Source organism: Giraffa tippelskirchi, chromosome 8 (genome assembly GCF_054371585.1).
Source record: "Giraffa tippelskirchi isolate mGirTip1 chromosome 8, T2T-mGirTip1v1.2.pri, whole genome shotgun sequence".
NCBI lineage: Eukaryota > Metazoa > Chordata > Mammalia > Artiodactyla > Giraffidae > Giraffa > Giraffa tippelskirchi.
The window spans coordinates 118,269,312-118,281,859 of record NC_137282.1 but is presented as its reverse complement, the minus strand read 5'-3'; the positions used below and the strand labels follow the sequence as shown (position 1 = coordinate 118,281,859).

General features: G+C 34.4%; 1 protein-coding gene across 6 annotated transcripts in view; it reads left to right on the top strand.

Moving 5' to 3' along the window:
• Positions 1–12,548, top strand: part of KHDRBS2 (KH RNA binding domain containing, signal transduction associated 2) — a 631,271-nt gene that overhangs the window by 510,943 nt on the left and 107,780 nt on the right. For 5 of the 6 annotated variants that reach the window (XM_081523653.1, XM_081523657.1, XM_081523656.1 and 2 more), the window contains one exon: positions 534–592. In XM_081523653.1, coding sequence (XP_081379779.1) covers positions 534–592 — 59 coding nt within the window. Of the gene's footprint in view, positions 1–533; positions 593–6,119; positions 6,731–12,548 lie in introns of those variants that run through there. The other variant, XM_081523660.1, reaches the window with a different exon arrangement.

Below are 12,548 nucleotides of genomic sequence, written 5' to 3'. Positions count from 1 at the left end.
TAAGTGAGAGGGAATAACCTATGTATGTGAGAAACCTATGGACCTATGCTGTGAAAAAGTTGGAGGGGAGTATAATTTCAGTGTATGAAAGTGAAAATGAAATTGATGTATATTTCTTAAGCTAATTGTGCTAAAGGTTACACACAATTGACCAGATTGTCATCTTGTGTAGCACTTTTTCTTGGAACTAGACCTTTCATAATTCTCCTCTTGAAGTCTCATACTTGTGTTTTAGAGGAAATTTGATTTATATAATTGGAGGATAGGGATTTTTTAAAAAGTACTAATGTGGGATGAGAAAATTGTAGCAATCTTTGTCAATAACCTGTGTCGTTCTTACTGAATATTCTTGTTAGAATTCTATTATTCAGTGAATATTATTCTATTATTATTTATGTTCAAATAAGTGTTTTATGTCTAGAGATTCTTGGACTATTACCTTAGCACACATTTTGATTTCAAATTCCATGTAAGTTTTGGGGTTGATTCCTCCCAAATACAGTAACATTGATTACTGTCTAAATCTATTGCAGTGTTCCCGAATACTATGACTATGGTCATGGAGTAAGTGAGGATGCCTATGACAGCTATGGTAAGACCTTTTCTTTACTAAAACTGAAATCAAAACATTCATTAGTCACTGACAACTCAGAAATTACTTCTATCTTTCTAACCCCAGTTTTTTTAGAAGTCTAGATCACATTGATTTATGTAATTACAGGATGAGATTTTACCTAGAGAGCCAGAAAATTGAACAGATTAATTTTAATCAAAATTTCAAAACCAATTAATCACAATTATAGATAATTTTCAACAGCAACAATGAACATTCTGGATAGTGTCTTTCTTAAATGTTTCACTATTTCCATTGTCTGACTCACTGATATGACAGTAATGTTGTGTCTTTCTGTTATCATAAAGATCATAGAATAATACACAGTTAAAATATTTATAAACTTTTAAGTACAGAAATTGTAACTTTCAAGTCATTTTTACTGCATGTAGTTCCTGAAAGTGCCAAATAATGATTGATTCATAAGAATTGCTGCTGCTGCTGCTGCTGCTGCTGCTAAGTCGCTTCAGTCATATCCAACTCTGTGCCACCCCATAGACGGCAGCCCACCAGGCTCCCCAGTCCCTGGGATTCTCCAGGCAAGAACACTGGAGTGGGTTGCAATTTCCTTCTCCAATGCAGGAAAGCGAAAAGTGAAAGTGAAGTCGCGCAGTCGTGCCCGACTCTCAGCGACCCCATGGACTGCAGCCTACCAGGCTCCTCCATCCATGGGATTTTCCAGGCAAGAGTACTGGAGTGGGGTGCCATTGCCTTCTCCATCATAAGAATTAATAGTCAGTAAGCATATCAGTCTATAAATTAATTTCAAAACTACATAATTTAATTTAAAACCCAGTTAAAATTCATTGTACTTCAACTCAGTAATATTATTAAGTGCCTATGATATATCAATACAGTACATTACTTTAGAAGTATAGTTTCTGGTTCCTGAAAATATATGTGCAGTATCACCAGTTGACTGCCTTGAAAAATAAAATTCATTTAAATGTTCCCAGTCCTAGATTTTTATTAAAATAATATGAAGGCCAATCTGTTCCTCTTTATGAGGAGCAGTAAAGGAGATGATGAAGGTGGCCTGTGTTTGGGTCTCCATGAAATGAAGGTGTAGTACTCCATCGGGACAGGGAAGGAAATGTTCAGACATTGGGAGAAAGTGCACCCTCCTCAGAATAGAGGCATCAAATCAACTCACTTCTCTGGTGACTATCACGAGGCCGATTCAGAAACAGGAGCCACCATCATAATGATTGCTATCCAAAAGTTGAGTTTGTCCTTTGAGCACAAAGGTATTGTCAGGCTTTAGGAATATGATGGCGTACACAATGGATATGTCCCTCCCTGGTTCTTATTATCTACTTTTGAGAAATGTATTCCTACGTTTAAAAATTGTGCCAGACTATAAATCATGTGATGAAGTAGAAGACCAGAAACCATTACTCATGCAATAAATACTTATTTAATGGCTAACACATGCAAACCATTGATCTCAATCCTGGAGATACTTCAGTGAACAATCTCTTAAAGCTTACATTCTCATTAGAAGATATATTATTATTTATGAATCACTTTTTCAAATGGAATTTTTATTTGTAAAATACAGTCATTGCTTTTCACATGTGGCACATAAATTTAAGGAAGAATTATCACCTGTGAGATTTACTTTACAAAATTATATGCTCTGAAGAAAATGGCAAGGATGAATTTGATGATATGTGACTGCATATTTGGTAACAGGATGGGAATTTATTTAGATTGTATCACTTTTTCTATCAATATTTTCTTTCTGTCAACATTGCATTTTATTCTCATATTTCTTTATTGTTTCTCATTTTTATTTTTTTATTGCAGTATAGTTGATCTACAATGTTGTATTAATTTCAGGTATAGAGCAAAATGGATCAGTTACACATACACATATATCCACTCTTTTTTTTCTAAAGATTCTTTTCCCATGCAGGCCATCTATTTCTCAATTATTTACATTTAAAATGTTAATACCATGTAAATAAGGCAATAGGGAAAATGTTTGAATATAAACAACTACTTCTCAGACCTTCTGATGGAGTTGCAGGAGCCATGGTCAGGAGGGCTGGACTCACCTCTGAAACCTATTCTGTTCTTTCATGGTTGTTTAGCTCTTCTGCTGCAGTCAAGTCTAGAGACAGACTCTATCACTTTATAAGCCACCCTGCTCATAAACACTAGATTTCATTCTGAATAAATTAGAATTTACCAACAAGCAATTCTCTGCATACAGAAAGCAACTGATAAAAAAAAAAATACTTCTTAATACAGTAATGAGGAAAATGTAGAAAGTAGTTTGGCTTATCTGGACACATTAAGAAAGATATTAGGCAGGAATTTTTATATAATAACTTTTATTACCTAAAATTTCAGCCAAATTGGCTGTATTCTTAATGTTGAAAGATTAAACACATTTATGGCCAAAAGTAGACTTCTGTTTAGGATCTTGACTTTTTCTTTGGCCACCAAGATCCATTGCCATTTTCTGACATTGTTTAGCAAGTGTTAGTGCAAGAATACAATTCACATTCAAGATAATTTGACTCACGGTTTGTAAACGTTGATGTATCAACCCTCTATGCATTCTGACTTAGGAAGTGTTTCTTGATTTTCATGTCAGAAGGTTAATTATTCTGACAGAATTTGTTTCTTTTGTTAGAGTCAGGAGATAACACTCCAGAGACAGTAACCAATGCACTGCAACCCTTTTCCATGGTGCAGCTCATAGAAAACAGTGGAGTACAGGAAGGACGCTGCTCACAAATCAGGATTCCAGCAGCCCAGTGCCCCTTCCACCATTCCATAATCCGCTCACTGTGACCCATCTCTGCTGCACTGGGCCACAGAATGCAGTTTGGAACTCTGAACAAAAGTGTCTGTGTTTTACACATTGCACACGTGAAATTAATTACATATTTTTAGAATTTTTTTTTTTTTGCCACAGATGTTAAGAAGAGTAAGTAGATACATAGGTATGACTAACCTAAAAATAAGTTATTTTTCTTACTCTCAAAATAATATGTATACACTATAGAAAATTTAGGTTAAAAAAGGAAATTTAAACTATAGTCATTTATTCACTTATCCTTTACTGTTTGCTATATGTTTCACTGATTTTTAAATCCATCATGATACACATCTTATTTAAAAAGAAAACAAAATATAGACTGCTTTATAAAAGATTTTCCCATCATAAAAGTTTCTTTTAGTTCTGTATTTGACAAAATGTAAAATTTAATATATTTTCATATGTACTATTATAATTATCCATGAACATGTAGATTTGAAAAGGGATGCTCCCTTTGTATAACCAGGAAATAAAAAAACTGCTTTCCAGGTGGCTCCGTTGGTAAAGAATCTGCCTGCAATGCAGGAGACCAGGGTTTGATCCCTGGGTGGGGAAAATCCCCTGGAGAAGGAAATGGCAACCCACTCCATTATTCTTGTCTAGAGAATTCCATGGATAGAGGAGCCCAGCGGGCTACAGTTCATGGGGTCACAAAGAGTCAGACATGAGTGATTAACACTTTTCAAAGAAACTGCATGTCAATTTATATAGTCACGAGATTTATATTTGGGGAGTGTTCATGTTCCCATACCCTATACAGACAATTGAAAAACGATAGTCAAATGATGAGAAATAGTAAGAGTTCAGCATCATAAATTTGGAGGCTAATTAAATTAATATGCATTGTACTCACTGATTTTAGTATTAGGTGATTATGAAAAGCGAGCTTTAAGTTCTGCTTCTTGTTCCATAGGTTGCTCATCCTGCCATGTCCAAATGGACAGATGATAACATTTAAATATGCATGTGGACAAGTGATTTAAGGACCCACTCACATAAATTATAGATTGATGTATTTCATTAATTTTCTATACCTCACATGTTAACAAGTATCCATTTATAGCTTATGTGTAATGAACTGTGCTCAGTCTTTTAAATTAATAACATCTACTTCAAAGTGTAAATCTTGCATCTCTGTTTATTCACTTATATTTTGAATTACTAATTCCTCTCTGTTACATTTTAGTTGTATCTTGGATACAGATCTGTATTTTTATAAAATAAAGAGCTCCAATTCTCAGTTTCCTGGCAACACCTAGACTTGAACAATGGTGTGAGGAGACTCACAACCAGCTGCCCCAGACCCTCCTCTTCATCTCAGGATTGAGCTGCAAGAGAGGAACAGGGAATGCTATCCAGGATGACTGGATCCTGCATTAAAAGACTCATGGATGGAATCTCTTATTCAGGATTCCTTCCAAAAAATTTCAAAATAAGCCAGTGGAAAATCTAATCACTGAGGATGACACTTCACTCTGAATCTTTACATATCATATTTTATATATCACCAGATTGAAATTGTATTTGTCTCTTTTGGGCTCATATTTCATGTTGAGGTGACAAATATGCTGACTTCTGTGAATATAATGTATCCTTTTAGGCTTCACTGCAATTAAATTATTCAAGATATTTTTCTACAATTTAATATTGAATATTAAACTATTTTCTTACAATGATGTAAATATTTAATATTTTGAATAAATATTAATATGAAAATATGATACAATTCTATTTAATATATAAAATATAATATGTAATAATCTACTTATACTTAATAACCATCAGTGAATTAATGATTATTAAACATTTCATTGATGCTAACTTATTGTCAAGTTGATATTTAAATGGTAAATGTATGATAACTTGAACTTACTTTTGGCACATGACTATTTAAATTAAAGAAATCACAAAAGAGTTTTTACAGTTTTAAAATATTTCCTAATTTACTAGAGTCCATTATAATTACTTTGGATAAGTCTGAATAGCTCATGATTCAATAAGGGTCCATTTTGAATAGATAGCACGGATCAGCTTGTCTTATGAATACTTTATGTAATAAACACCCTCCAAACTGAGATTGTTAGCTAAGAATGGCAGTAACATTCTCTTCTCAGAGAAGAGAGCTGTTTGTTAAAATGTATTTAATGTGCAAACTGAACAGTTAATTATGGATCTATTTCATAGTGGAATTTTAGATGACAGCTGTGTGGAAACATGGAGGGTAATAATAACACACTGTCTTGAAATGAATGAAAGCAAAAATTTTTGTGCCCTATTCTAGGCCATTTGAGTGCCTCACTTTAAGCTGATTGCAGAACACAAACACATTCATTTTGTGTCAAGGAGCTGAATGATTATTATCCCCATGTGAAAATAAGCCTGGTTTTGAGTAATCTGTGAAAACAGCAAAGGAAAATGAAGCTATTTGGCAAACATACTGCCATGTGATTCAAGAGCAGACACTGTTCATTTGCAATAATAAATAAAAATAGAAATTCAAGGAAACTGATTCTACAAATAAAGATGAGTTTTCTTAATATAAGCAAGAATGTATCAGTATTTTTTAAAAGTAATGTATACAAAGTATTGTAGGATTTATTAATATTGATGTTGTTATTGAGAAATATTGAGAAAAATGTCACTGTGATTTATCCAATTTTACTTTTAATGTAGATTATTAAACTTTATTTTCAACTAAAGAAGAACTAAAGAAATTGTGCTTCTAAAGTATTTTTAAAATCCAGTTGTAAAACTAACTTAAGTATTAATTGCTCAGTTGTGTTTGACCTTTGCAACCCCATGGGCTGTAGCCCACGAGGCTCCTCTGTCCACAGAATTCTCTAGGCAAGAATACCAGGGTGAGTAGCCCTTCCCTTCTCCAGGGGATCTTCCCAACCCAGGGATCGAACCCGGATCTCTATAGGTGGATCCTTTACCATCTGAGCCACCAGAGAACTTAAGGAGAAGCTAGTTTTCTGTCCCTTACTATTTCAGAGGTTGCAATGAAATGAATATCTAATCCAACTATTCTTAACAATAAATGCAGGCTATGTTGCCTAGGAAGAAAAAACCAAAATGAGCATGGCATCACTACTTCACTGCTTGTATTGCTCATTTTAAGTTAGATGTGCTTACAGTGGTTTCAATTTTGTTTTGAACCCTGAACTCCTGAATTCAACTGTTTTAGAAACATTGGAACATGTGTTTCAGTATTTTAGATCAGAGATTCTTAACCTTAATTTTACATTTTAGAATCAGCTGGTGAAGTTTGAAAAAAAAAAAAATGCCAGTGTCCAGTTACCATCCCAGTAGAGCTCTATCATAATATTTTAAGTTGAGAAATGGTCCTTGGTTGAAAGTTTGCTGGGTGGTCTTCCTGGATGTTAAGGTTGATAATAAGTTTTAGGTGGATTTATGGGAGAATTCTGATGTGACCCACAGTCTTAATATAAAAGGTCAAAACTGTGCCAGCCATATACATTCTTGAAGGTAATACAAGTTATATACAGGCTACTTTTAGAACACTGAGTATTTTATAAGTGAACATTATGTTATGGAACCAGGCATTTTAAAATTCATTTAAAAAATGAAAAATCAAATTTAGTCCCTTTTTGAGCAAATTTATCCCCTTTTTGAAGAAGTATATTTAAACAGTTAAATTAAAAATTAATTTTGTCTAAAATTCACTCAGTCAAAAGTCCACCTATAGCAAAGTAATGCTCAAAATTCTCCACACAACGCTTCAACAGTACACTAACTGAGGACCACGAGATGTTCAAGCTGGATTTAGAAAAGGCATAGGAACTGAAATCAAGTTCCCAAGATCCACTGGATCAAAGAAAAAAAGCAAGATAATTCTATAAAAACATTTAATTCTGCTTTACTGACTATGCTAGCTTCTTGGACTGTGTAGATCACAATAAACTATGGAAAATTCTTAGACAGCTGGGAATACCAGACCGCCTTACCTGCCTCCTGAGAAACCTGTATGCAGGTTAAGAAGCAACGGTTAGAACCGGACATAGAACAACAAGACTTGTTCCAAATTGGGAAAGGAGTAAATCAAAGCTGTATACTGTCACCCTGCTTATTTAACTTATACACAGAGCACATCATGTGAAATGCAAGGATGGATGAAGTACAAACTGGAATCAAGATTTCTGGGGAAAATATCAATAACCTCAGATATGCAGATGACATCACCCTTATGGTAGAAAGCAAAGAGGAACTGAAGAGCCTGTTGATGAAAGTGAAAGAGTGAAAAATCTGGCTTAACACTCAACATTCATAACATGAAGATCATGGCATTTTGTCTCATCACTTCATGGCAAATAGATGGGGAAACAATAGAAACAGTGACAGACTTTATTTTCTTGGACTCCAAAATCACTGCAGATGGTGACTGCAGTCATGAATTTGAAAGGTGCTTGGTCCTTGGAAGAATAGCTATGACAAACCTAGGCAGCATATTAAAAGGCAGTCAAGGCTATGGTTTTTCCAGTAGTCATGTATGGATGTGAGAGTTGGACCATAAAGAAAGCTGAGCACTGAAGAATTGATGCTTTTGAACTGTGGTGTTGGAGAAGACTGTTGAGAGTCCCTTGGACTGCAAGAAGATCAAACCAATCAATCAGAAAGGAAATCAATCCTGAATATTCACTGGAAGGACTGATCCTGAAACTCCAATACTTTGGCCACCTGATGCGAAGAACTGACTCATTGGAAAAGACCCTGATGCTGGGAAAGATTGAAGACAGGAGAAGGGGACGATCAAGGATGAGATGGTTGGATGGCATCACTGACTCAATGGACATGAGTTTGAGCAAGCTCTGGGGGATGGTGAAGGCAGGAGGCCTGGCATGGTGCAGTTCATGGGTTCACAAAGAGTTGGATATGACTGAGTGACTGAACCACAACAACCATCAGGAAACTTACACAAGTCTCTTTTATAGCCTCATCCACCAATCCTTCAGCCTTTAGAATTGATACCACAATCACAGAAAGTGCATAAAATGAAATAGTAGAGGTGAAGGTGAAACACGATGAAACCCCAGAAACACCGTCTAAAATTTGTATAATAATAATAATAATGAAGATGATAGAGAATCTTGGAAAAAGAAAGGAGGCAAACATTGAGAAGATGCAATAAATGTTTAACAAAGACACAGAAGAACTAAAAAGCAAATAGAGATGAACAATATAATAATTGAATTGAAAAAATACAATAGAAGTAATGACAGAAGAATAACAGAGGAAGAAGAGCAGATAAGTGACTTTGAGGACAGAATGGTGGAAATCACTGCTGCAAAACAGAATAAAGGAAAAACATTTAAAAGCAATGAAGACAGTCTAGAAAACCTCTGGGACAACGTTAAACATACTATCATTCAGATTATAGGGGTCCCAGAAGGAGAAGAGAGAAAGGACCCAAGAAAATATTTGAAGAGATAATTGCTGACAACTTCCCTAACATGGAAAATGAAACCATCACCTACACCCAGGAAGCATAGAGAAAACCAGGCAGGATGAACTCAGGAAGGAACATGCCAAGACGAAAGTAATCAAATTGACAAAGATAAAATTCAAATAAAAAGTATTAAAAGCAACAAGGTAAAAGTAATAAGTAATATACAAAGGAACTCCCATGAGATTATCAGCTAATTTCACAGCAGGAATTCTGCAGATCAGAAGGGAGTGACAGATATGGTCAATATGATAAAGGGAAAAACATATAACCAAGGATATTCTACCCAGCAAGGCTTTCATTTAGAATTGACAGAGAGATCAAAAGCTTCACAGATAAACATAAGGTAAGAGAATTCAGCACCACTAGATCAGCTTTGCAATAAATGCTAAAGGAGATTCTCTAGGCAGGAAAGAGGACAGCAAATTAAAATGACTTTGTACATATATAGACTGTATATCAAATCTCATGAGACTAGCAAACCCCAGAACTACAGTGGATACAAAGAAAAAAAAGAAGAGAAAAAAGAAAGAAAAAGCAACCCAAACACAACACTAAAGATGGTCATCACACCACAAGAGAAGAGAACAAGGAAAGAAGAAAAAGAAAAAATGACCTACAGAAACAAACCCAAAACAATTAAGAAAATGCATATAGGACATCTATATTGATAATTATTTTAAAATTAAATGGGTTAAATTCTCCAACCAAAAGACAAAGACTGGCTGAATGGATACTAAAACAAGACCTGTATATATGCTGTATACACCAGACGCACTTCAGACATAGGGATACATACAGACAGAAAGTAAAGGGATGGGAAAAGATATTCCATGTAAATAGAAATCTAAAGAAAGTTGGAGTAGCAATATCCATAATAGATAAAATAGACTTTAAAATGAAGACTGCTATAAGATAAACAGAAGGACATTACATAATGATCAAGGGATCCTAAAAGAAGACATATCAATTGCAAATATATATGCACCCAACATAGAACCTCAATACATAAGGCAAACACTAAAAGCCATATAAGGAGAAATTGACAGTAACACAGTAATAGTGGGATACATTTGTTGTCCAGTTACTAAGTCATGTCCGACTCTTTGTGATCCCAGAGACTGCAGCACTCTTCACTATTTTCCAGAGTTTGGCCAATGGGAGATATTGACACCCCACTTACATCAATGTACAGGACATCCAGATAGAAAATTAATAAGGAAACATAGGCTTAAATGACAACATTACAACAGATGGACTTAATTGATATTTATATAGCATTCCATTCAAAAGCAGCAGAATACATATTTTTCTCCTGTGCACATGGAACATTCTCCAGTAGTGATCACATGCTGGGCTACAAAATGGGCCTCAGTAAATTTAAGAAAATTGAAATCCTATCAAACACCACAATGGTTTTCCAACCACAATAATTCAACCACCACAAATAAACTAAAGGAAAAAAAAAACCACTACATAAGACACAAAAAAGTGGAGGTTAAATAATATGCTACTAATGGATCACTGAAGAATTCAAAGGAAATAAAAAAATACCTAGAGACAAATGAAAACAAACAAACAAACAAAAAACATAATGATCCAAAACCTATGGGATGCAAAAGTCAGCAGTTCTAAGAGGGAAACTATTATAATAGCAATACGATTTTACCTCAGGAAACAACCAAACAAAATCTAACCTTATACCTAAAGCAACTGAGAAAGATCAGCAAAACCTAAAGCCAGTAAAAGAAAAAAAATCATAAAAAGCAAAGTAGAATTAAACGAAAAAAATATGAAGAAAACAATAGCAAAGAACAATGAAACAAAAATCTGGTTCTTTGAAAAGATTTAAAAAATATATTATTAAACTTTTAGCTAGACTCATAAAAAAGGGAGATAATTCAATAAAATTAGAAAGGAAAAATTACAACAGATACCACACAAATACAGAGTAGTATAAGAGACTACTTCAAGTGACTGTATGTAAATAAAAGGAACAACTTGGGAGAAATGAGCAAACTCTTAGAAAGGTACAATCACCCAAGATTGAAACGGAAAGAAATAGAAAATATAAAAAGACTAACCACAAGCACTGAAATAGAAATTTTAATTTAAAAATTCTCAGCAACAAAAAGTCCAGAATCAGATGGCTTCACAGCCAAATTCAATCAAACATTTTGGGAAGAGCCAACATTTATCCTTCTGAAACTATTTAAAAAAAAAACCTCAGAGAAAGGAAAACCCTTAAACTCATTCTAAGAGACCACCATTACCCTGATACCAAAATCAGAAAAAGGTACACAAAAAATAAAATTATAAACTAATATCACTGATGAACTAGATAGGACAACCCTCAGCAAAATACTAGCAATCTGAATCCAACAATATATTAAAAGGATCATACACGATGATGAAGTCTGGGGTGAAGAATTTTTCAATATTCACAAAAATCAATACATGTGATACATCACATCAACAATTTAAAGAATAAAAATCATATGTTTATGTCAAGAGATGCAGATAAATCTTTGGACAAATTTCAACACCCATGTATGATAAAAACTCTCCAGAAAGTAGGCATAGAAGGAACCTACATTAAAATAATAAAGGTCATAGAGACAAAGCTACAGCAAATATTACTTTCAATGGTGAAAAGCAAAAAGCATTTCCTCTAAGATCAGAAAGAAACCCAGGATGCTTACCCTTATCACTTTCATTCAACATAGTTTTGGAAGCCCTAGCCATGGCAATCAAAGAATAAAAATTAAAAAAAAAAAAAAGAATACAAATAAGAAAAGAAGAAGTTTTATGTCACTGTTTGCAGATGACATGATACTATACATAAAAAATCCTAAAGATGCTGTCAATAACTGCTAGAGCTCATCAATGTATTTGGTAACTTTACAGGGTACAAATTTAGTACCAAAAAAACTATTGCATTTCTAACACACTAACAATGAAAGATAAGAAAGAGAAATTTAAGAAATAATCACATTTACCTTTTCATCAAAAAGCAAAACAAAACAAAACAAAAAACCTAGGAATTAGTTCAATTCAATCACTCAGTCATATAAAGCTCTTTGCAAACCCATGGACTGCATGCAGCACGCCAGGCTTCCCTGTCCATCACTAACTCCTGAAGCTTGCTCAAACTCATGTCCATTGAGTTAGTGATGCCACCCAATGCTCTCATTCCTTTTCCTCCCTCCTTCAATCTTTCCCAGAGTCAGGGTCTTATCCAATGAGTCAGTTCTTCACATCAGGTGGTCAAAGTATTGGAACTTCAGGTTCAGCATCAGTCCTTCCAATGAACATTCAGGACTCATTTCCTTTAGGATTGACTGGTTTAATGTCCTTGCAGTCCAAGGGACTCTCAAGAGTCTTCTCCAACACCACAGTTCAAAAGCATCAATTCTTTGGTACTCAGCTTCTTTTACTGTCCAACTCTCACATCCATACATGACTACTGGGAAAATCATAGCTTTGACTAGACAGGCCTCTGTTTGCAAAGTAATGTCTCTGCTTTTGATATGCTATATTGGTCATAGCTTTTCTTCCAAGGAACAAACATCTTTTAATTTCATAGCTGCAGTCACCATCTGCAGTGATATTGGAGCCCAAGAAAATAAAATATGTCA